Source organism: Meleagris gallopavo, chromosome 21, assembly GCF_905368555.1.
Source record: "Meleagris gallopavo chromosome 21, MGAL_WU_HG_1.1, whole genome shotgun sequence".
Lineage (NCBI taxonomy): Eukaryota > Metazoa > Chordata > Aves > Galliformes > Phasianidae > Meleagris > Meleagris gallopavo.
The window spans coordinates 4,005,877-4,028,308 of NC_139424.1; the positions used below are offsets into that span (position 1 = coordinate 4,005,877).

The 22,432-nt window shown below is 43.2% G+C and overlaps 1 protein-coding gene across 6 annotated transcripts in view; it reads left to right on the forward strand.

Annotated features, from left to right (window-relative positions):
- Window positions 1–22,432, forward strand: part of CUX1 (cut like homeobox 1) — a 226,856-nt gene that overhangs the window by 168,432 nt on the left and 35,992 nt on the right. The window contains exons 16-21 of one of the 6 annotated variants that reach the window (XM_085240894.1): window positions 316–381; window positions 1,761–1,862; window positions 3,854–4,680; window positions 6,038–6,203; window positions 6,803–6,859; window positions 21,928–22,230. The exons of 1 other annotated variant lie outside the window; for it this stretch is intronic. In XM_085240894.1, the coding sequence (XP_085097020.1) occupies window positions 316–381; window positions 1,761–1,862; window positions 3,854–4,680; window positions 6,038–6,203; window positions 6,803–6,859; window positions 21,928–22,230 (1,521 nt within the window). The remainder of the gene's footprint in view (window positions 1–315; window positions 382–1,760; window positions 1,863–3,853; window positions 4,681–6,037; window positions 6,204–6,802; window positions 6,860–21,927; window positions 22,231–22,432) is intronic. 4 more of the 6 variants (XM_085240895.1, XM_085240896.1, XM_085240897.1 and 1 more) reach the window with 4 other exon arrangements.

Genomic DNA, 22,432 nt, shown 5'->3' on the forward strand with positions numbered 1-22,432 from the left:
CCTTTTGATGATTGTACTTGAGGGGATTATCTGCCCATCTTTAACCTCTTCATTTTTGGTATCTCTAGACATTTATTTATATCTGTCTAATCTCCTTTCCGAACGTAGCTGTAATCTTTATTAACAAATCAGCCAGCCTTGCTTCTTCCAAAGTAGCCAGCTCCTCCAGCGCTCAGACAGAGACTCGAGGGTTTGAGGAACGCTTGAACCCTCGTCTCTAGAGACAGGCTGCTATCTTCTCATGTCACACAGCCCATGATGTCAGAGCAACCATCCCCTGATTGTTTTGTTCTTACCAAACTTGTTTTTCAACAGAGAATCCAGGCCAGAACCTGAACAGACTATTTCAGGAAGTACCGAAACGAAGAAATGGGTCTGAAGGTACGTCACAGGCAGGTGTTTTTCTTTGCAGTCAATACCTAGGAAGTGGAGTGTGCTTTAGCTGTGTGTTTCCTTAAAACTGTGCAGTTTGATTCTGGCCTGGAATCTGATAGAAAAACAGACAGTAAGTATAAAACAAACCATGGGTTAGACCAGCACTTCGCTTTTCTAATTCTGCTGCTGCTGTACTAACTTAACCCTGTTTGGATACTTCTCTACTCTCCTCCTCGCTAGATACACAGATAGAGAGATAAGTGATAGAAGTGGCCCTGAAAATCATTGCATCTACTGAAATGCTCTCTCTGCTATTTTTATTATTCTAGAGCAGGAAAGTTGCGCAATTGTGTGTGATCCAAGATCAGTCGCATTCTGCTTCTGCCCTCGGTTTTCCTTCTTTCTCCTCACAGGGCTTATGTTGACAAATACACTTGAATCAGCTGTTAAATTAGTGTGGTGCTTTCTTTAGTACAGTGCAGTATGAAGCAGACTGAGCAAAAAGACAGGGGAACATCAGACCAGTAAAATATCATTAAAATATGAACATTTTGCTTTGTAATAGATCAGCTGCAGAATTTTACTTTTAGCCAGACAAAAATAAAAACTGCTACCTCAAAACCCCTCAGTTATTTTGATTTCAGTCAGAAATTATGTAGCTCGCTTAAGTTGATAATCTGTTAATGAACAATGCAGTAGTTTTCCAGTCTTAGGAATTTTCCCTTCTTTCTCTCCCCATAGTGGTTAAAAGAAAAACAGAGGGAAAAAAAGAGTGAACAAAAGGCTAGAAATAACTCTTAGCTGGAAAGTACTTCAGATGGCACTGGTGCTTAAATGACTGCTTCTGTTAACGTACCAGCCTCTAGAAAGGCACAAATTAGTTTTGATTTCCTGTATCCAGGTTTTTGAAATTCTGTTCTGATCTGAACATGCACTCATCCTACTTCGCCTGGTAGCTGATGCAGTTTTCAAGGATGGTTTCTGAGCTTCTGTTTTTGTCTTTATTTCTCCCCCCTCCAGTTCTTTTCCCTTCTGTTTCCATTCCCCCTCCAAAAAGAAAAGAAAAAAAAAGAAGGGAAGTTAAAAATATAGACTTGTGCGTGTTATATTTGAAAATGCAGTATGACCACATAGCTCTTCCTCTGGTGATGTTACTGCTCTCATCATTCAGTGCAGCAGGTGGACAGATTTCATGCAGTGAGGATGTTTTTCCTCTGTTGTGCTAAGGGCGTTCTTGGTGTTGTAGATGTTGGTAAGGGTTTGATGTGAGCTGCTGTCAGGTCATGCTGGCAGCACATTAGTATATACTGCCTGTATTTGTGTTTAAAAAACAAACAAACAAATAAAAGTTTTCCCAGTGTCATTAGTTTTGTTTTCCTCCTCAGGTAATATAACCACACGAATCCGAACCACAGAGACTGGCTCTGATGAAGCCATCAAATCCATTCTTGAACAAGCCAAAAGGGAGCTGCAAGTACAGAAAACAGGTACAGCCTCATTTTGTCTCTCGCTCCTTTTATTTCAGAATTTAATTAAAACAATTACCATGAGCTTTCTGGTCAGTTAATTATATTCTTAAAACCTTGAATGTAGGTTTAAAGTGCCTTTTAAAATTTCTTTATTTAGTGGAGTGGTTTCTGTCTGTAATGCAGCCCAAGATAAGTTCATACACATCACTGCTTGACGGGGCCTTTGCTCAGCACTCTCCCTTTCAGGCCCCAGGGACACATGGAGCTGAGGGGATCTGCCTGAGTGAAGGTCACAGGGTAGTCAGCAGTTACCAGAACCTCACTGCCAGCTTACTGTGGACACCGTGTACTCAAATTATAACACAGGCAAACTCCAGCACGACTTTATTTTTTGTTATGGAATGTAAGGATATAGGCCTTTTTCAATGAACAAGCCAACAAGTCCAAAAATTTAATTAATGTCTAACATCTCGGCCTGAGATAAGTTTAATTTCTCATTGTATGCTGCCATGTAGTTAATATTTCTGTCTACTCCACAGCTCTCTCAACTTTAAAAGAATTTCCAGTACATCTAGAGGGCTGGTGCTGAAGTAGACACTGCTTTGCAATACTTCTGTTTCATTTTCTTAAAAAATTAGTGCTGATTTGCAGTTTTGGATAGTCATCTTTCAAATGAAAACTAAGCTAATCTCATGGCAAAATGTAAAATACTAGTTAATACATGATTTAAATGAGTTTATGCCACTGATGATGACGTAGATAAAAACATGGGCTGTGTGCAGGAAGCTGGAAGCACATTGTTCAGTATCATCTTTTATCTGAGTGTGTTGGACTTCCTTTCTAATGCTAGCTTAGCCTCCAAACTCCCTATGAAACCAGTAGGTAACTCAGAAAAGATGGCCTCACTGTCTTCTCCCACTTCTTAGTTTTTCATGTGCCTTACAGCGTGTGCAGGAAGGAAGGTAGGGAGGCAGATCTGGAAATGTGTTCAGGTGAGGCATATTGCTAGGGCCATTTCACTTCACCTTGAGGTCTCTGTTTGCAGTGTATGGGATTCCCGAGTGCTTCACTTTTCCCATCCTTCATAGAGCAGCTTTCAGAGGAACTGATTTTCAAACACTGGCATCCTCAGTGGAAAACTTAAACAATGAAAACAGATGCCATTGCAAAGCTTTCATATTCTGCAGAGAGAACTGTACGCCCATGTTCCAGGCTCTGCTTATCCCCTAACTGCTGCAGAACCCCAGTTCACCACTCAGGACCTCCGTTAGGTGCTATCTCTTCCAGAAGCACCCATGTCTCCATTCTGGAGGTTTGAATGGGACGCAGAGTGGTGTTGAGGCGTCAGTCTGGTTTTTGTAGAGCAGTTTGTTCCAGTGATTGGAACCATGGTATGAGAAAACAGGAAGCAGAAGCACATTTGGGCTCGTCAAATTAAATAATGAAGCCTTTTACTAAACTTCTTGCTTTGTGGTAATTTGTGTGTTTTATTTTTGGAGTTAGAAAGATTCACCTTATTTATACTGTAAGAGGTTATTAATAGGCCACCCAGGTGAATGCAGCTGTGCTCAGCTTTGAGTGCGTTACGATTCGTTTGTGGAGACAGAAGTGAAAGGTTAAATAAATCCGTGCATAGAATCACAAAATGTTATTGACCAATTGGGGGTGGGAGAAGAAGAGTCAAAGGCTTGATTTTTCAAAGGCATTTATTTGATAATTTTTACAATGGTGGAAAGCATGCAAATGGTAACAGACTTCTGCAGTTGGGTCAGTGTGTACAAACGTCCAGCCTTTTGGCAGTGATAAAAATTTTCCAGTGCAGAACTTTGGAGATCTTACCTTACTTTGGAAAGTGAGAATCTTTGCTTAGTGAAAACTCCCTCCTTCCCCCCCTCCCGTCCAGAAATTTATTGCAGCCCTTTTTCATACAGGAAAATATTTACAGTAGCGCATGTTGAATATAAAGCATGTTCCTCTGTTGCATTTAGTCTTTTGGTTGTTTTTCATAGCTGAGCCGGCTCAGCCGCCTTCTGCATCTAGCAGTGGCAATTCTGATGATGCTATTCGATCCATTCTGCAACAAGCCCGACGTGAAATGGAGGCACAGCAGGCTGCTCTTGATCCTGCCTTAAAAACAACACCTTTGTCTCAAGCTGACATTTCTATCCTGTCCCCCAAACTAGTATCTACATCTGCAATGTCTTCAGTTTCCAGCTATCCTCCTTTGGCCATATCCCTGAAGAAACATTCATCTGTTACTGATTCCAGTATCTCTGCATTGCAGAACCTCTCTGGGCTCAAAAAGGAGCCGCAGGAGGCGCCTGTTTTAGAGCTTCATGGAATAAGTGATTCTGCCCAGGGTATGTTGAGGCATGTTAAAAATGAGTTGGGACGTGGTGGTGTTTGGAAAGACCATTGGTGGAATACTGTGCAGCATGAGAGAAGAAATACAGCTCTTCCCGAAGATATAAAAGTTGAGGAAGCCAGTGGTGGAAAAGAAAAGGTCAGCAATCAGACTAGGCCAGATCGTAGCCAGCTCCAAGGACCATCTTCTTCAGAGTATTGGAAAGAGTGGCCAAACGCTGAATCTCCGTACTCGCAGAGTTCTGAATTGAGCATGACTGGGGCGAGTCGCAGTGAGACGCCACAGAATAGCCCCCTCCCTTCATCCCCTATCGTGTCCTTGTCCAAGCCATCCAAACCTTCAGTTCCTCCTCTGACACCTGAGCAGTATGAGATTTATATGTACCAGGAAGTGGATACGATAGAACTAACGCGGCAGGTCAAAGAAAAGCTAGCAAAGAATGGCATCTGCCAAAGGATCTTTGGGGAAAAGGTAAAGAATTGGTTCTCTTCTTACCCCGGTGTTTTGATGTGCTTTATGCTCAGTACACAGCTCAGTTTATCACAGCCGTGCCACGGAGTGGGTGCACATGTGTTTTGTGAAAAACTGCTTGTTTAGGATGTTAAAGGAAAGTGCTACTTCTCCTGCTTTCTGTGAATTGCACAGGTTTTGTACAAAGATTGGTTTCAGTTCCTTGCGATTAGAAATCGGGCCACTGAGTTTAGAAACATGGAAAGCTAAAGCAGATATTACTGAGACTCAGTATTTCATGCTTAATGTAATGAATTCATGGAATATTTGAGTAATGCCATTGTCGTGACTGGAGAGTCTTCAATTTGTTTTGGTTGAAGATTATGGACATGAGAGCATTTTTCCTTTTCTTGTTATTACTTGAAAGTGTGCACAAGAGTATTTAAACAAACACGTGGAAAATCCCTTCCACCTCTGTAGTCTGAAGTCACGAATTCCCAGCCGTGTCGTGTATCTGGTGCTGGGCATCTCAGGTGTTTAAGCACGCCTGATTACAGATGCAAACTGAGATAAGGAGCACTGAACACATGGAGCTGCCAGCCCCTGGCCACCAGAAAGCACTTCCAGGCCGTGAGCAGTGGTGGGCACCCAGTGCTCCTTCTTCCCATAACGAATGGAGTGGATCTAATAGTGCCGAAGGAGCTGGCATTGCCCTGTTACATTTCACTAAATGCTAAATGAAAGGCCTGATTTCTCAGGGTCGTTAAGGATCCTGTGACACTTTTCATTAAGGGTGGATTTTAATCCCTCACCCGTGCTGAGTTGCAGGCAAATGAGTGTTCTGCCTGTCTGAGCCCCTCTTTGCCGTGCACGGCTGTGTTCTTGAATACTTGCTTACATGGAGCAGCTGCTGCTACAGGTGAAAGCACACATTGTTAGAATTCACACCAAAGAAATGAACCAAATACAGGCCTAGTCTCAGAAGTCTCAATTATTTTCGTTTGAGTACAAAATGCATGACAATCATGTCCTGTTTTATCTACCTCTGTGTGCTGCTGTGCTGTGTTTTTGCTGTTTGAACTAATGAAAGTGTTTGACAGTATGGAAAGCATGCAAATCTCATACCATCCTTTTGCTGTTTGTACTGCTGCTCCTGCAGGAAAAAAAAAAAACACAACACAAAACACTCTCCAGAGCAAAGCAATGGCAAGGGAAAGGCATCTCCATCCCAGTGCATGTCCATGTCATGTCCAAGTTTTGTTAATTGTCCACGTTAAAATGACTTGAGCAGCGTAGCAGTAGAGGAAGCTGCAGTGACTTACATTACCCCCTTCAAAGCAAATGTGTTAACGTGCCCTTCTTGGTTGCTTCACTTCAGGTATTGGGGCTGTCCCAAGGAAGTGTCAGTGACATGCTCTCCAGGCCAAAGCCATGGAGTAAATTGACACAAAAAGGCCGAGAACCATTTATTCGTATGCAGCTCTGGTTGAATGGTGAGCTGGGACAGTGTGTCCTGCCCGCACAAGGGCAGCAACAAGGACAAGGTAATTAAAATTCCACTCTGTTGTTTGAGTTGAGGAGGAGATCTTTTTAAGGTTGCAGTGAGCAGGACTTCAGCCATGCACTGGGAAGGGCCGCACGTGGCCTCGCATCCCAGCCGGCTCCTCGGGGTCTCACAAGGAGCCCTCGTTTCTGCCTAATTGATAAGCAGCTGTTATTAGAGTTCCTAATGAGGATGATGTTATGTAGGCATGAATACTACACGTAATTCAAAAAAATGTGGCCACAGAGCTGGAAAATGTTGCGCGCTGTTTTCTAGTGGTGCATAGGGGACTGTTACTATTCCTAGGAGAATATTGATTGCTGTCCCAGGAGGTGAGCTAGAACTCAGCTCTGAAGGGGGAATGCTCTGTTGCAATTATGCTTTTATTGTGACTCTCTCTCTTATCCTAATACCCAGTGATGCAGAAAGGCCAGGCTAGAGCTTGGCCTCGGCCGTACCCTTATAATGCCACTGACTTCTATGAGCAGTGTGCCCTTGCTGAGCTCAGCTGTTTGCTATTTGTTGAGCTGCTTACTGTTTAGTTTGTGGTTTGGCATCTCCTTTTATTGTTCCCTGATTCTCCTCTCCTCTCTTATCTAGTCCTTCACTCTGTGACATCATTACAGGATTCCCTACAGCAGGGATGTGCAAGCTCAGGTAATCAGCTGGTTTCAATGATTTGCTCTGAAATAATTCTCTGTGCTTTTGTTACATTTCTTTTGCTTTGATGCTGAGAGGTTTCTCTTGTTTTGTTGTATCATACAGGAGACCCTTCAATTTTTTTTATTAACCCAGTTAATTCCTCCTTCCCTCCTTGTTGCTATGGCAGATATAGGGAATACACATATTTGCTGCATATATTAGATGAAGAGACTCCGTCTGATCTTAGAGATCCTCAGCTCTGTAGGATTTTTTTACCGTAGTTCAGCTTATCAGGCTGACATGTGACAATGGCTGTAAAACAAGCCTTTCGTTTGTAATGAGATCTGCATACCCCAGCTGGCATATTTTTCCACTTTCATTTGCACAAAATCTGCTTTGTTAATTTGAAGGTGGAAAAGCCCACGTTACGTGTTTCTGCTCCGAGCTTCGTTTTGTGTTCTGAGCCAGCCTTGTTTCACCCTCCCCTTTCCGTTTGCAAAAAAGCAGATGTAACAAAGATGAGTGTCAAAGAGAATTGAATTGCTAAAGGTTTTACAGCGATGGCCGCAGCATAGGAAGGAGCAGAACAGCTGTGTTCCTGCTGTTAGATACCAAACTCTACCCACACAGACTTCTTAGCAGTGATCTGCTTCGCTCATGGAAACCACTCGGGCTGTTTTGTGCTCCAAAAAAATACCTGTGCCATGCTCCATGCCCTGTATGTGAGAGCTGCAGTGTTTCAGGGCACACAGCAGTGTGGGTTGTGTTGTTTTTCCACCTTCCTACCATTCTGAAGCACTCCTTTTCTGGAGCTTGTTGGGTTTATTCTGAATATCCCAACTGAACTGTTTTTCCTCGCTACTGGGAAAATATTTTGCATTCTAAAAGGTTTTACTAAAAGAAAATCTATGATGATATTCAGTCCGTGTTCTTTCTTAAAAAGAACGGTTGAAAAACAAATAGATAAAAGCAAAAATATGCCCCTGGAAAAAAAACAAGGCATGAAAACAAAACCAAAATGGGAAAAATTATTTGCAGTCATGGAGCTATTGTTACTTACAGGCAAGCATTTAGCAAACGTGAAAATTTACTATGACATTTTATATGCTGCTGTTCATTAAGAGTGTGCCATTGACTTCTTTCTGTAGCATCAGTACTGCGCAAGAGTAACCGTTATAAATGCCTAAGACAGCATGGAAAATATGAGTAATTAATTATAGCCATTTTAAGAGGAATTTGAAATCAGAGGAGCTGGGAAAAGGCTGCATTGTTATTGCTAATCATCATATTTATGACTAACTGTAATTATAAAAGATTGAAAGACAAGCCCAGAGCATTAAAATCCGACCACCTTGGGGATCCCCAGGAGGATCACTGGTAGCTGGAAGTGATTTCCTTCAGGAAGTTCAGTTTTGCTGCCGTGATATTTTGCTCCACTCCCACACTCCCAATCTCGTTTGTCAGCTCCTGCCCTTGAGCTCATATTTTGTGACGCGGCGTGTTCTTATCAGCTAATAAAATCATATTATTGATGAGCGCTGTCCTTCTTTCCTTAAAGCAAACTTACAAATGAGAAAATGGGTTCATGCCCTTTTCTTTCTCCTTCCCGATGATTAAAAACAAAATTGTTTTACAAGACCTTCTTTTCTCAGCACCTCTCTGTGTATGGAGGAATGAGGAGGTTGTGACACTGTGCAGAACAAAAGAGCAAAACCAAGATATCTGAATGAGTAATTGGTAATTTTCTTTTATTAGCAGCTCTTCTGTAATTAAACGCACAGCAAATAGTTTGGAAAAGGTAAAAATAATTATGCATTTGTGAAAGATCCTCCACTCCAGGGCAGAAGGGAGGAAAAAAAAAAGAAAAAAAAAGCCAGCTACAATTTTCAGGTCTTCTGAGACATTTCCCAGGAAAATCAAGACAGAAAGGGTTGCATACTTGTAATTTTAAAATAGAAATTAATCAGAACAATTTTAAAATGAGAAAAGGTCTGGAGCCTTTTCCGTGTGTTATAATTGGCTCAGAACTTGTTGAATGCATGAAGGGAAAGAAGTGAAATTAAACTAATACATTCAGTGGCTCCTGAGTGCTTTGCCAAGAAGGTCTTCAGTGTGCGGAGTGTCAACACGCATAGTAACGTCTCCAACTTTTATTAGCTGTGAGTATTTTCATTACTGTTTGGCACTATTCTATCAAACCAGCAGGATTTTCTGGATTTCTGACCCAGTTAGTTACGCTTCCAGATCATAAGGTTTTGATTAACACCTCATTCATGAAAATCTGTTCTTCTGTCCGGTACTTTTCCATTGTTACACGTGGACAGATGGACCCATCAGCCTTTTGTGTGTAAGGATGAGTGGAGAAGCATTATATAGATATAATTGGAGATAAAGCAGGCTCATTTTTCTTTCCTGCAAGCTGTATCGATGAATTTCTGAAATCATTCTGTACCAAAATTCCAACCAGATACATCCATCTGCGTTCAGAGCCCGTGAGCTCAGTGAAGGCTTCGGCAATGAGAGGAGCTCTGTGCAAGTTTTAGTGCACGTGTGGTACCAAAAAGTGGTGTCCGTACCCCAGGTGGCCAAAAATAGTATCACTGTGCCTTTTCTAACATTTCTTCTGTGTATTTCTTTCCACCTAGATGCTCTAATGCCCTTGGGTAAATCTGCCTTTTTAATGATTTATGTGTCAAAAGCATGGACCAAATCACACGGAAAAAAAAAAAAAAAGTTGAATTAGTGTCACCCAAGTGCATCAGCATTTTTTCAGGATGAATTTGGCCCTTATTTAGTTGCATTACTGATGATGGGGCTGGGTTGGGTTTGGAAGGTAGCCATGTGTCAGAAAAAGGTTTATGTGCTTGGATGTTTTTCTAAATACTTGCACTGTATATAGCCCGTATTGGTTCGTTTTATTTCGGGATCTTATATCTTTAGTGAGCATCTATAAGACATTAAGAAAATGTTTCTGTTGCTGTTCATCTCAGAACTACTCCCAGGCAGGCTGAATTCCCACTCTCTTTAGTGCATATCCTCTGTGAAGGACATACACTCTCTGTATACTACATTAAAGACTAGCAGATACTCAGCGGGATAAAGACGTGCCTTTTTGGTATGTGTTTCTGTAAGGGTCGTCTTATGACCTAATGTGGAAATCTTCATTTGCCGATACAGCTGCGGGTGATCTCAGGGGATTTTGAATTTCCCTTTTGTTTGTCTTCCTTTCTGGGTATCATCCATCATTCCTAACCTCATGCTGCTTAGCAATGGTAATGCTCATGGGAGTTGAAGAAAGGATTATAGCAGCATAAAATGGGGAGCTAATTAGAGCTCGTTTCAAAATCAGAATCTAGCTTGAGATAATTGTGTATTATCTGGTGATTTTAAAACCCGAGATCTACTGTATTTAGATCAACTAAAATACGCATAAAAGCTTTATTTTCAACATAAAACATTTGTAACAACAGGAAGATTACTTCTTATCATCTCTTGGGAAAGAAATCTGAAAAAAAGTCAGAGTGCAATCTTCTGTTTTCCTGTAGTTATGATGCTAACAGACGCATTGGGAAATGACGATGGACCCAGGCGTGCCTTACGTTTTTATTTATATACCACTCATTCCTGTAGCATCTCTCAGCTCAGATGCTGCCAGGTGGGCAGGAAGTTGCTGTGCACCAGGTAGGTCTTCCTGTTTGTCTGCTGGCAGCAGGATGCTGTGACATCTACTGCTCTGAGAGAAATAAAGTGCAGAGGGAGCATCTCAGACTTGCAGCCCCCATAGGGGACGATTCTGAGATTACCATCCCGACACATACCGGGCTCTGTAGCACATGGAGGCAGTGGAGCATGGGCGGTGGTTTCCTTCTTTGTACTGGTTTTACTGGTTTGTTTTGTTGATGCTTTGGGCTGTGATGGGGGGTCAGGTTTTGGAGCTGGGCACTCAGCACCTGGAGGTGCCACCAGCAGCTGAGCTGGTGGTGCTGCTGGATTTTCCCCAGTGTGAGTTGTGCTTTGCTGGTGAATCGGAAGGAAGAGGGGAAGACTGTTTTGCAGTCATTTTGAGGGCATCCTGAGTGAACAAAATTGTGCGTGGCATGAAATGGTTCTGGTTAATGGGAGAGAAGAGGGATCACGTGGCTCTCTAATAGCTGGGAATCCCTAGGCTGGATAGGTTTTGTCTGATGACCGATTTTGAGTCTGCGTTTGGTTGAGAAGTTACCTCCTTTTGTGCTGGATGCAGAAGTTAGGAGCTGAACCACAAAGCTGGCTGAGCATTGTCTCCATAAGCCCCAAAACATACTGGTGTGCACTGGGGAGCTTTCTGCATTCTTTTTGTGGGGCTGGAGATTGTGGTGCTGCAGCAGTTGGCCCTGGCTGTCTTGATTTCAAACCAAGGGATATCAGTTGGCTCCTCGTACGGGCAGCTGTTGCAGTCTGTCTGTAGTGCATATGATCATATTCTGTGCCATTTCTCTGACATTTGGACCATGAAAACCTTCCTGGCAACCTTTCTGGTATCAGTAAAGCTGGGAGAATTGCTATCAGGGCACCTCACTGGGACCTGGGAACACAGCATGAAGTCAGAGCATCAAGTTAGTTCTTAACATAACATTGGATGCCATTACTGGGCATCACCTGCTCACTCCTGCCTGTCGCCTGGGTCTGTCCTGCACACTCTGCCTTGCAGCCCTTTGTCCATCAGGAATGCTTGGTGAATAGCTGGGATGTGGGGAGGAATTCCTGTCCTGGTTGCGTTCCTTTCTGCACACTGAGCCACCCAGTGATTAAACTTGCAGAAGATGACTCCATCCTCATTGTGGTCATAGCTGTACTATTATAAAAGTGCTAACAGAAAATACATAATCATGGAGCGAACGCTATTTTCTAGGCAGATATTCCTTGCGGCTGAATTACAATGACAAAGCACCAACACACTTTTCACATTAATATGGCAAGAGGAGACTCCTGCTGTATTCTGAAGACAAATTTAACTCACTCTGAAGCATGGCTGTGAGTTGGTGGTGTCTGCTTTCGAGAAGTTTCCCAGTCTGGTTGTAAATACGTATTTCCACTTCCCTTTGGTATCAGTCCAAGCATCTTTGCTCTCTGCCCAGGCATTTTTTAAGGAAACCGTGAGTGCTGAATATTAGAGCTCTGTAAGTTCCACTTTCCATTATTTCATTCATCAACAAGAGCAACTTTGTACACAGGAAGATAGTAACAAAACAAGGGGGAATGGCTTTAAACTAAAAGAGAGGAGATTTGGGTTAGATGTCAGGTGGAAATTCTTTGCTACGAAGATGGCCCTGGCACTGCTGCCACAATCTGTGGGTGCCCCATCCCTGGAGGTGCCCAAGGCTAAGTTGGATGGGATCTTGGGCAACCTGAGCTGGTGGGGGGCAACCAGCCCATGGCAGGGGGTTGGGGTTGGGTGGGCTGTGAGGTCCCTTCCTTTCTGTGAGTCTGTTGTCATTACTTACCACCTCATTTCATTAATTATTGGTGCTTACTGTTCCCCCCATTGCTCATTCAGAGGGAAGCAGCCTCTCTGGAAGGGGTCCGTGCCTGCTCTCCTCTTCCTGGGTACATTGGGATCCTCCTGCCAGCTGCCAACCTGAATGGAGCCGGGTGGAAGGCACAGAGCTGCTGCGTTACAAAGCCAAATACAAAAATAACTGGAGCAGCACTGAAAGGCGAGCAGAGCTGTCACAGCCGTGCCACAGCTCCGGGGGGGTCAGGAGCTGGGGCAGTGGCTGGGCTCCGTCCCCGTGGGCTGGCAGCTGCAGGAGAGGTCGGGAGGGCTCTGAAGAGACGGGGCTTTTTGCTGTTGGGAGGCTCTGGCAGCTGGCAGGAGCTCGCTGGTTGTTTATGGGAAGAGGAAATACAGGAGCTGCTGCCAGCAGGATGGAGCTGCTGGGATGGAGCTGCCCTCCCAGGTACCAGCCCCAGCTGCTGCCCGCTGAGTCACACCGTGCTCCTCTGGGGATGAAAATTGCCTTGCTTTCAATTCAAAGAACAGATAATGGGCTATTTTCCTCCCAAAATACTGAAAAAGAGGTGTGCTGGCAATGAATGTGCAGGTTGTTATTTCCATTTTATAATGGGGATGGAGCTACGAGGCAGCTGTCTTCTGCACAAAGTGGCTCTGGAACAGGGAAATAAGCAGCCTGTTAGATTCGAACAACAAAATCCTCTTATGATTATAGAGAGTTATGCATTACTTATATCAAATTGTTCCTAAGAAGAAAAAAAAAAAATTACCAGAAAATTAATATCTTTTAAGCTACTTTCTAGCCTGTCTTCTGCGTTGAAGGGTGCAGCAGGAAGGGAGAAAAACTGACAACTTTGTCTCACGAAATTTGATAGGCATTGCAGGTCTTAAAATCTGCCGACAGCCATCCAAAGGAACAGCACAGGAAAGAATCCTGTGGTTATTTAAAATCTGATAGGAAACAGAGCTTGCATTGAAAACAAATGTATTTGAAATCAAATTTAAACAACAGTGAAGATAGAACAATGTCTAATTAATAAGCCTAACGAAAGGAGAAAGTCTAGTGATGATCAGAAACAAAAAGTAAGCTTGATCTTTAAATATTCCACTTCTGCACTTCTTGAAGTTACTGCTAATCACAACTTAAAACATTTTTTTTCTCGACTCTGACTCATGCCCTATAGTGTGCTTGAAAAGAGTGACTGTTCCCTAGAATAATCTTTTTGATTCCACTCGCTGGCACAGCCTGAGCTTGACAGAACATCCCTGTTTGGTGTCAGCACTCCAGATCCCTCCGACGGGGCTGTCCAAAGGCAGGGAGCTGCTGTGGACCATCATTCTGTCCTCGTGAGTTCCTCTCTCCAGCCTTCCCAGTAGGTCATCTGGCCTCGCTGCAGAGCCCAGGCACACTTAGTTCTGTCCCACGTGCTCCCTACAGCTTCTCCTGTGGCATCCACCTGCGCGTGTTTGCTTGCCAAAGGGAGGTTGGGATGGGAGCCTTCCCCACCTACCTCTCCCCATCTGGTTCTGCACAAATGAATGAGGTATGGCATTAACTGCCCTGTAACTACAGTGGTGCTTTGTATTTGTTTCTCTCTTTTTACCCCCCTGGAACTGGGATCCTAAAAATAGTGCAAGTTTGAACTGGCAGATGTTTCATTTGTCCTTTACGAGAGGACCAAAATTAGCCTCTCGTTTGGCACGTAAATAAAGCAGCTTAACTGCCTTTGTACGAACTTTGCAATTACTGTCTATTGAAGTTGCAACATTTTGTTGTGTTTGATGGGGAAAGTCATTATGTAAGCAATACCAGTACCTAAAAAGCCACCAGACCTTGTAAGAGAGGACACACAAGAACAAGCCAACTGTTGTTTAAGGGTGGTTGGTTTTGTTTGTTTTTTTTTCCTTATATTTTCTAATATGAGGCAGATGTGCTTTTTTTCTAATGAAGGTTTCATTTAAAAAAAAAAAGGCAAAAGTAACTGGGAAATGCTCAGAGCTGCCTCTTGTAAAGGTAGAAAAAAAATCTAATGAAAGGACAGCAGTGGTTTCTCTAATTTTCAGAGAAAAATCTGCACAGAATGCCTGAAGCTGGGTTAGCAGTGGGACTCCCCAGGGGCAACAGAAAGATGTTATAATCAATTACCACATCATAACACTGATGTATGATAATTACTGAGTGTTCCTCCTGAGATAGTGCAGCATTTGGCTGGGATGCGGCTCTTTCATGGTCCACTGCCTGATTAATATGCAAATAATAGGCTGATTGCATGATGAATGCAGAAAATGAGTTCGCTGATAACGTGAGCACCGAAGCGGGAAGATGATAAATTACTTTTACTGACTGTCCTACATTAAGTACCCTTTCTCAACAATTTTATCACAAATTAAGTAAAGCAGTATGGAGAGATTATGAGGATGTGTAAAATAATGTACCTTAATCGCTTCTATAATATTGTTGCATACAATGTAAATGTCATTTTGTTTCAGTACTTTTGCCAGTACTGCTCCTGAAGAGGAGTGCATTGGGTGCAGCAGTGTTCAGGGTCACTCTTTTAAGGAGTGCTTGCTTTTAGGAGCACTGCTGTGGTTGTTAGCTGGGACTGTTGGGAAGGGAATCCAGATCTTAGCCTCAGTTCCATCCCATAAATGTCTAGCCCGTAGCACACTGCTTAGGGGAGGAGATTCAGATGAAGGCAAAATGGATGCACAGTGCATATAATGCGTTCTGCTTGTCTGGAGCAGACAACAGGTTAAAATCTTAAGGAGGGCATAGAAATACCTCCACGCTCAGGGTTACCATAGAGAAGGACAGCAAACAGTCAAAAAGATGCAAATACCTGAAAGTGAGCCTCTAACCACAAGGTCAGCATCAACAAAGGCACCAGAAGGTGCAGCAGGGCCTCTGCGAGCTCTGCTTTCCAAAAGGTATAGTTGCACATGTTTATTTTGGTTATACTAAAAATGTAACTGTGGCATGTTGATTGATTGCTTTGGTGACATATTTGTTTTAATATTCAGAAAATCCTGACTAAAGCTTGTGCACACAAGCTGTTTTATAATAAGGTTATTGAAGGCGTTTTCCAGCAGTTATTGCTAAATACTGACTTCTTACTAAGTTACAGAAACACGGGAAAATCTGCATGTTAAATACAGATTAGCAGAGCAGAGGAATTTCTTCCGAAGCTGCCACGATTTTGCCATTAGTCATCTAAATTAAAGTCTGATTCCGTTTTAGAAAGGTTGGTTTTAGTTGTTATGGAACATGAAAACTCACCATTCAGCAGTTTTCAGTCCAAAAACTGTACCTCAGAACCTATGCGCAAGCTGGCATTTGAGGAAGCTCTCCCTGCTTGCTTGCTGTGCTCTTTACCTCTTCCATAGACATCCCTTAGACTGGAAAAGGCTTCGGGGCTGCTGGGCTGACCTGAGAGTTGGCCTGATGATGTTTCTGCCCAGAGAGCTGCGGGTGCCCCATCCCAGGTTGGAGGTTAGGTTGGACATGGGTGGGGGGCGTGCAGCCCACAGCAGGGGTTGGAACTAGATAATGTCTGAGCTCCCTTCCAACCCAAGCCATCCTGTGATTCTGTGCCGCTTTAATTAAGTTGCATCTTTCTGCACAGGATCCTTGATATCTGCACATCCCAGCTGCCCTTCATTGCGGGCTGGACCTGCACACACACTGTGCAGCCCACACCTTTCAGCTTACCAGGCATCGTGCATCAGCAGGGCACAGCACCTCTCCGATGGGGTTTGGGTGTGAGACGGCACCTCGAGCCTGCCTGGGGGGCAGCTGGGTTGTGCAGTTATTGGGAGGAGAATCCGTCACCTGGCTCCACTGAGAACTTCTGCCTGTCCAGCTGCCAGGCTTTCTTCATGACTCTAATGCCTACCCTGTGCTCTAACTCCTGCTTTCTGAAATGGCTAGCATCTTTTTTTTTAGTATAGGCATAGAGATAACGTAATTATAGAACATGCAACATAGAACTGCTGCAACACCCTGCAATCCTTCAACAATGCAGAATTTTCAGGTACTTTTAACACCTAGCCTTGCTCATCCAACTAGTTCTGTGTGCTTGTCTTTAACATCTGTATGATTCTATTCCTGTGCAGGACAAGGACCTTTGTTGTTCTCATTCCCTCAGTGATCCTGGAGTTACCCATGCTGGTTCCTCTCCTCTTGGTGCAGACATGCAGACCTCTGTGTGCCTCCCTGAAGGGCTTTTCCTTTGGTCCCTCCTCCAGCCACATGAAATTTCCTCGAGCCCAAACCCAAAATAACATTGTCCCCAAAGTTTAAGCATTTGTGAAGCAAACAAACAAAGTCCTCAGGGTCGCAGTGGGAATCTATAACCATAGATGGGGGAAGCACTTGCTGCAGTATGGCTGTACATACCTACATGTGTGGTATCTTTCTGTGTGCATGCTGGAGGGAGCTTTCCATGCTCCCTACGTATAGCTGGAGGAATTTATAACTCTGGGGAGGATCATATTTTTGTAAGCCACATTAATTTGCACACTGTAGATAGGCAAGACTGATGCACTTAAAATAAATCCACCAAAAATGCTACCTGTGAGAAAGAGTTCAGCATTCAGGGATGTTTTAGTTTAATTGGTCAGAAGAGGGGTGTATTGCAGCGTTGCTCCACAAATGCTGATCTGATTCATTAGAGAACAAACCTGCGCTGTGTTAATGGGACGAGCTGTTGGGTGCTTCAGGACATCCCAGGGTTACAGTGAGGTGGGAGATGGGGAGCAAAAGCTCTGTCTGGGATTTCCAGATAATGGCAGACACAATAATGAGTTTTTGGTCTGCAGACTGGGCAGCTCAGTAGGTGGAAATAGGGGAAACAGAACCTAACCCCGTCCCAGCGTGAGATACTGGGATCTCAGACGACCTGCCAGGGCTGCTGTTGTCCATTAACTCGTCTGCGGGAGTAGGTGAAGGCGGGCCCTGAAGTATCGAATGCTCTTTCAAGAGTTTGCCAAGAAATCTCCTATCTGTATCTGTCTGCTTTCATCTTCGGTACGAGTTCGCCATAGAGAAGGGAGCAGAGCACGGGACGCTCGCTGCCCTGCCTGGCACATCACCACTGCTGCCGTTCCTGGGGAACAAGTTGGGGTTGCAGGGCACAGACCCGGAGCCTGGGCTGCGGACACCGGGAGAAGCGGTGCATCAAAGCGAGTGCTGGATAAATCATGTTTGGGTTCCTGTCGGAATGTCACGGAGTACCCTGTCATTTTGTTTTAGCAACTTGTCCTTCCAAATGCGCAGTTCGCCTTATGGCATGCCAGCAGTAAAAATGTCACTTACAATAATTACTTTTTGGTGAAAATGCTTGCTGACTTCCTACCTTCAAGCTGTTTTTTACACAGTGGGGAGATAATAAGAAATGACTTTATCCTGACTGCTCAAATGAACACTAAATGGAATTTAGGTTATTATTACTGCAGATAGAGGACTCTGTATTGAAATTTAAATAGTGGATCAGATAAACTACAGAGATTTGTCTCTGAAAATTACAGTGGATCTGCTTTTCCAATCCACTTCTCCCCAAAACTTAAGGCAGCTGTTGTCTGCCTGCTGTCTTTAGATACAGTATTTTTCATAATCCTTTTAAAGGTCCCTAAATACCTTCTGCGTTTCGCATGATCTTCCCCAACGTCTCTGTGCTCCATACCTTGTTTCCCCTGAGTCACTTTGAAGCCTATTAGCTAGGCTCACGTTAGCAGTGCAGCAATTCTGGGCAGACAAAGGACGGGATCCTGTGTATGGACGTGTGTGCTGTGGGTGCAGGCTGTCCTGCTGCTTCTGTGTAGAGGCTGTGGTGGAGGAGTTGCGTTCTGCAGGTGGAGGAGTTGCTGTGCATCACCAGAATGGGCCTTGGTGGGATAATCATAGTCCAGAGCCTTTGCAGACGGTGTTCAGGCAATTCAGGAGCTGGTACTGGAGATCTGAACCCAGCATGAGAATGGTAAATCTTGCCATCGGAGAAGAACAGGAGAATCTAATGTTAAAGTTTGAATAAACACCATAAGTAATGAGCTGAGACTGTCTCAGGCTGTCTCACTTTTCCAAACACCATCATGATAGAAACCGATTAAGGTACAGAGAGGACGGATGGAACCAAGGCTATTGCTGTGAGCAATGCAAGACCATACCAGATTTTTCTGCATTGATATCATTAAGACAAAGCCAGTTTGTTACAGTTCTCAGCCAATTCTGCACGGAGCTCTGAAGACCCTGCTCATACACGCTAAGTTGTGTGCAGTTTCCTGATAGGGATGAAGCAGATGGGCAAGCTGTAATATGGTGCTGGGTTTTGTTGCAGTAGGATGATTATTCAAGAAGCAATTTTATATTTGGAAAGTAGTGTTTAGAAAGAAAACAAAATTGGGAGATGTTTATATCATGCTGACCTTGTTTCTAGTCATTCATTCACCTTTATTTTAGATTTCTATGTCCTTCTCTAGGGCTATAGTAGGAAAAAACAAAAGTGAAGAATTTCCTGACATGAGAATAAGGATTGTATGTTTAACCAGCAGTGCTGCCTGCCCAACTAATGCACTTTGGTTCCCCCAAACTAAATCAGATGTGTTTCTGTTCATGAAGACATACTTGCCTTTAGAGTCTTGAAGGCTCCCATCAGCACCCCATCCTTGGTGTCGGTGTCCAGTAGTTGTTCTGTTCTCACCATGGATGGAGGCCAGTCACTCTTGTCAAGTGTTTCTGATGTTGGATGTCAGCCCCCAGTACTTTATCTGCATCTGATTATTGTTTATTTGCACACACAAATGTGCTTTTAAGAACAGCTTGGTAATGCCTAACTTCCCTATACCCAAAAGTGAATTCTGAATGAGTAACGTAAGAAGGACATGGCTGTGGCCTTCCATGACTGGGCTGCCTTTGCAGCTATAGAAGATTTGTGTCACCTAAATGCCTCTATGGGGCATTTGAATCTTTAATGGCGCTTGTCAGTATCAACCTGAAGATATGCAAAAGTTACAACAAGCTCTTAATTGTTTTAACTGTCCTTGTTGAACTGTGTCTCATTGCCATCCTTGTGCCCTGACAGACACCGTTGTTCCTCCAAGGTAGCGTGGGGAGAGCTGTACAAAAGCAGGGAATGGCTCGCATATGAACTGGGTCATCCTTAAATTAGGGCTGGTTTTTGGTGAAGTGTGGGGTTAGGGAAACAGAACAGCATTTAAAGAAATGCACTCTCTTATTTTGATCAGAAATGTTTGATTTTGAGATCTCGGTGTGTATTTTTCACATGTCCCGAATTTGTTTCGTTGTCCTGTGAGGAACTTGGGAGAAATGAATACAGACAAATTATTTCATAAAACATCTGAAATGACTGTAGATTGACAGTTTAATTTGTAATAGTGAACACATCCAATTTTCCCTTTGTTCTGTCAGCAATCACTCGTACTCTAAATGTCTACTTAATTTTTTAATAGGTTAAGGGGAAATGTTTGCATTATTCGAGTATCGAATTGACTTTTCCAAATAATGGACCTTTTCCTCCAATATTTGTATCACATTTAAAATGTTTTTTCTGTAATGGAAAAGCTCCAGAAGTGAACGGAGAACATATTTGGAGTTATTTGTGGTTTATGCACATAATGTCTCATTGGAACCATTCTGCACTTGCCTTTCGTTGGGAGGAAAAAAACAGTTTGTCATCTGTACTGCCTTCCAAAATTAGATCCACATAATCCTACCTTTTTGAGTAAATAAGCAGCAGATTGGTCTTAAAAATGAAATTCAAGCAAGCTCTTGATATGTGATATAAAAAATAAATAAGCTAATATGTGAGCAACATCGAGCATCGCAGTGATAGATGATGGCAGAGATTACCTCTGTTGTTTACATAATTAGGCTGGGCAGCGAAGGAGAGGGAGGAGGAGGCATTAAGGAACGCTTTGTTGACTCCTGCATGGGTGTTGGGTGGTTTTTTATTTGGGATTTTTCTGCACTCCATGTGCTTTGCAGTGCACGGATGAGGAATTGTATAGGAAATTTGCAGCTGCTCTAGTTATTCAGTAAGATTTGTGTAAGCTGGCACAAGGGACAAAATTAGAGGGAAGTTGAGCGAGTGGCGCGCTGTTTATTAGCCAGGCAGCCATAATTTTGACCTTGCTGTGGGTTAAAGGACGCAGACCTGAGAAGAAATCTGTTTATCATGTAGGGAATTCATGCCATCCCTGACAGTGTACAGTGAACAAGATGGATGATCTGCCAAATTGGTCCCTCGCATGGGTGAATCAGGGCAAATTTACAGTACAATTCCTTTGCTGCTCTCGATACAAAAATAACATTTGCTGGGTTTTATATTCAGTTGTATGATGACCCGGGGTGAACAGAGAGAAGAAATAAGATTTGCAAGATCCCTCTTGCCTTAAAGATTTATATGCACCTTGCTTTCCCTTTATGCCTGCCTGTTTTGCATCTCTCACAAAGCGCTAAGTAAAAGCTCTGTGTTTGAGGGACAACTTTCTGTAAGTGTGTCGGGGAACCTCTCTTAAATTGCAGAGCCTGGAAGCTTCTGTTGCCTTGAACAGCACGACTGTGCTGTGAACCCTGCGCTGAGTGAACCCTACTTGAACTTACCCAGCATTTCCTGTAGTGCTGAGGATGTGCTTCCCATACTGCCTGGGCTCCGTGTCCGTGGAGCCCAGATAGACTGTGAGGATTTGGTGGTGTTGTGGACAGTGAGAAATGGTGAAATCTGGTGTTAACCATCAGCTCGTAGCAGTGGCTGCCATTGTAGTGGTGCAGTGCTCAGAAAACACAGTCCTGTTGTAAAGAATAGGATTTGGGGTGTGCTTGGCCACGTCTCTGCACGATGGAGAGCGTTGTATTAGAAATAATTGTGAGCTTACATAGGGAAAACAGCATTTTGCACAGAAACTATTGTTGTTGGCAAATTAACAGTTCTTTCAAAGTGTCAAAATAACAGATTTGGTTGTCTCCTGATCCACTCGCCATCTTTATGTTGGATTCTCAAACACATTAATTAATACGACATAATTACAAACCGTATTTTAATTGTGTTAAGTTATTCGTGGGCAAAGAGTGGTGCAAAAATGTGATGTGAGTGATAAGAAACAATATGAAATCTATAACACTCTCAACATACAAAGCTGTGTCAGTTGTAGAAAATCCCCCGGGAACACGACCACATAGTGGTGATTTTCTGATAGTCATAGAAAGAGGCTAAACCTCTGTAATCGTGTATTAAAGAGTGTTGTTAGACAGCAGTGTTGTGAAAGCAAAGCTAGAAAATTTCCTGACCAAGGGAATTCCTTGCAACCATGCAAGCTATTGCACTTCATTTATTCCTGATTTTTATTTGTATGTTCTTGTTTTTTGTATGAAAGAAAAGATTACTGAAGATAAACTAAGAAAATAATTCTGTTTTGAAAAAAAAAAGGCTTTTCAGCAACCAAGTTGTAAGGAAAAGTGTTTTGCGTACTTAGGCATTTCTTTAAGTAGGTAGAATATAAACGAGAAGGAAAGTTAAGCAATCAAAACATGACAATTATGTTAAAGTGGGGACTTCTTTCTTTTTTTTAATTACAGAAAGCACTCCAAAGACTTCTGCCAGTTGCAGTCCCGCTCCCGAATCTCCCATGAGTTCCAGCGAATCGGTAAAAAGCCTGACAGAATTGGTACAGCAGCCCTGTCCTTCGATAGAGACCAGTAAGGATGGCAAATCCCAGGAGCCCAGCGAGCCGCTTGCTTCAGAATCCCAGTCCACAACCCCTTTGCCACTGTCGGGCCACTCAGCACTCAGCATCCAGGAGCTGGTTGCTATGTCCCCGGAGCTGGATACGTATGGCATTACAAAAAGGGTCAAGGAAGTGCTAACGGACAACAATCTTGGTAAGTTGCTTTATTCCCATTTCTTGAATGAAATAAAGTGTTGGTGCTGTTGATTTTAAGCTGTATTTTAGTAGATGTTGACAAGAGCATTTGATTTTGACTCTGGCCTTGGTTTTTTCATCCTTTAAAGATTTTTTTTTAGCCAGTAAAGAAGTCCTTCTGGATTGTCACATCTACTTAACAATATTTTATCTTACCCTCA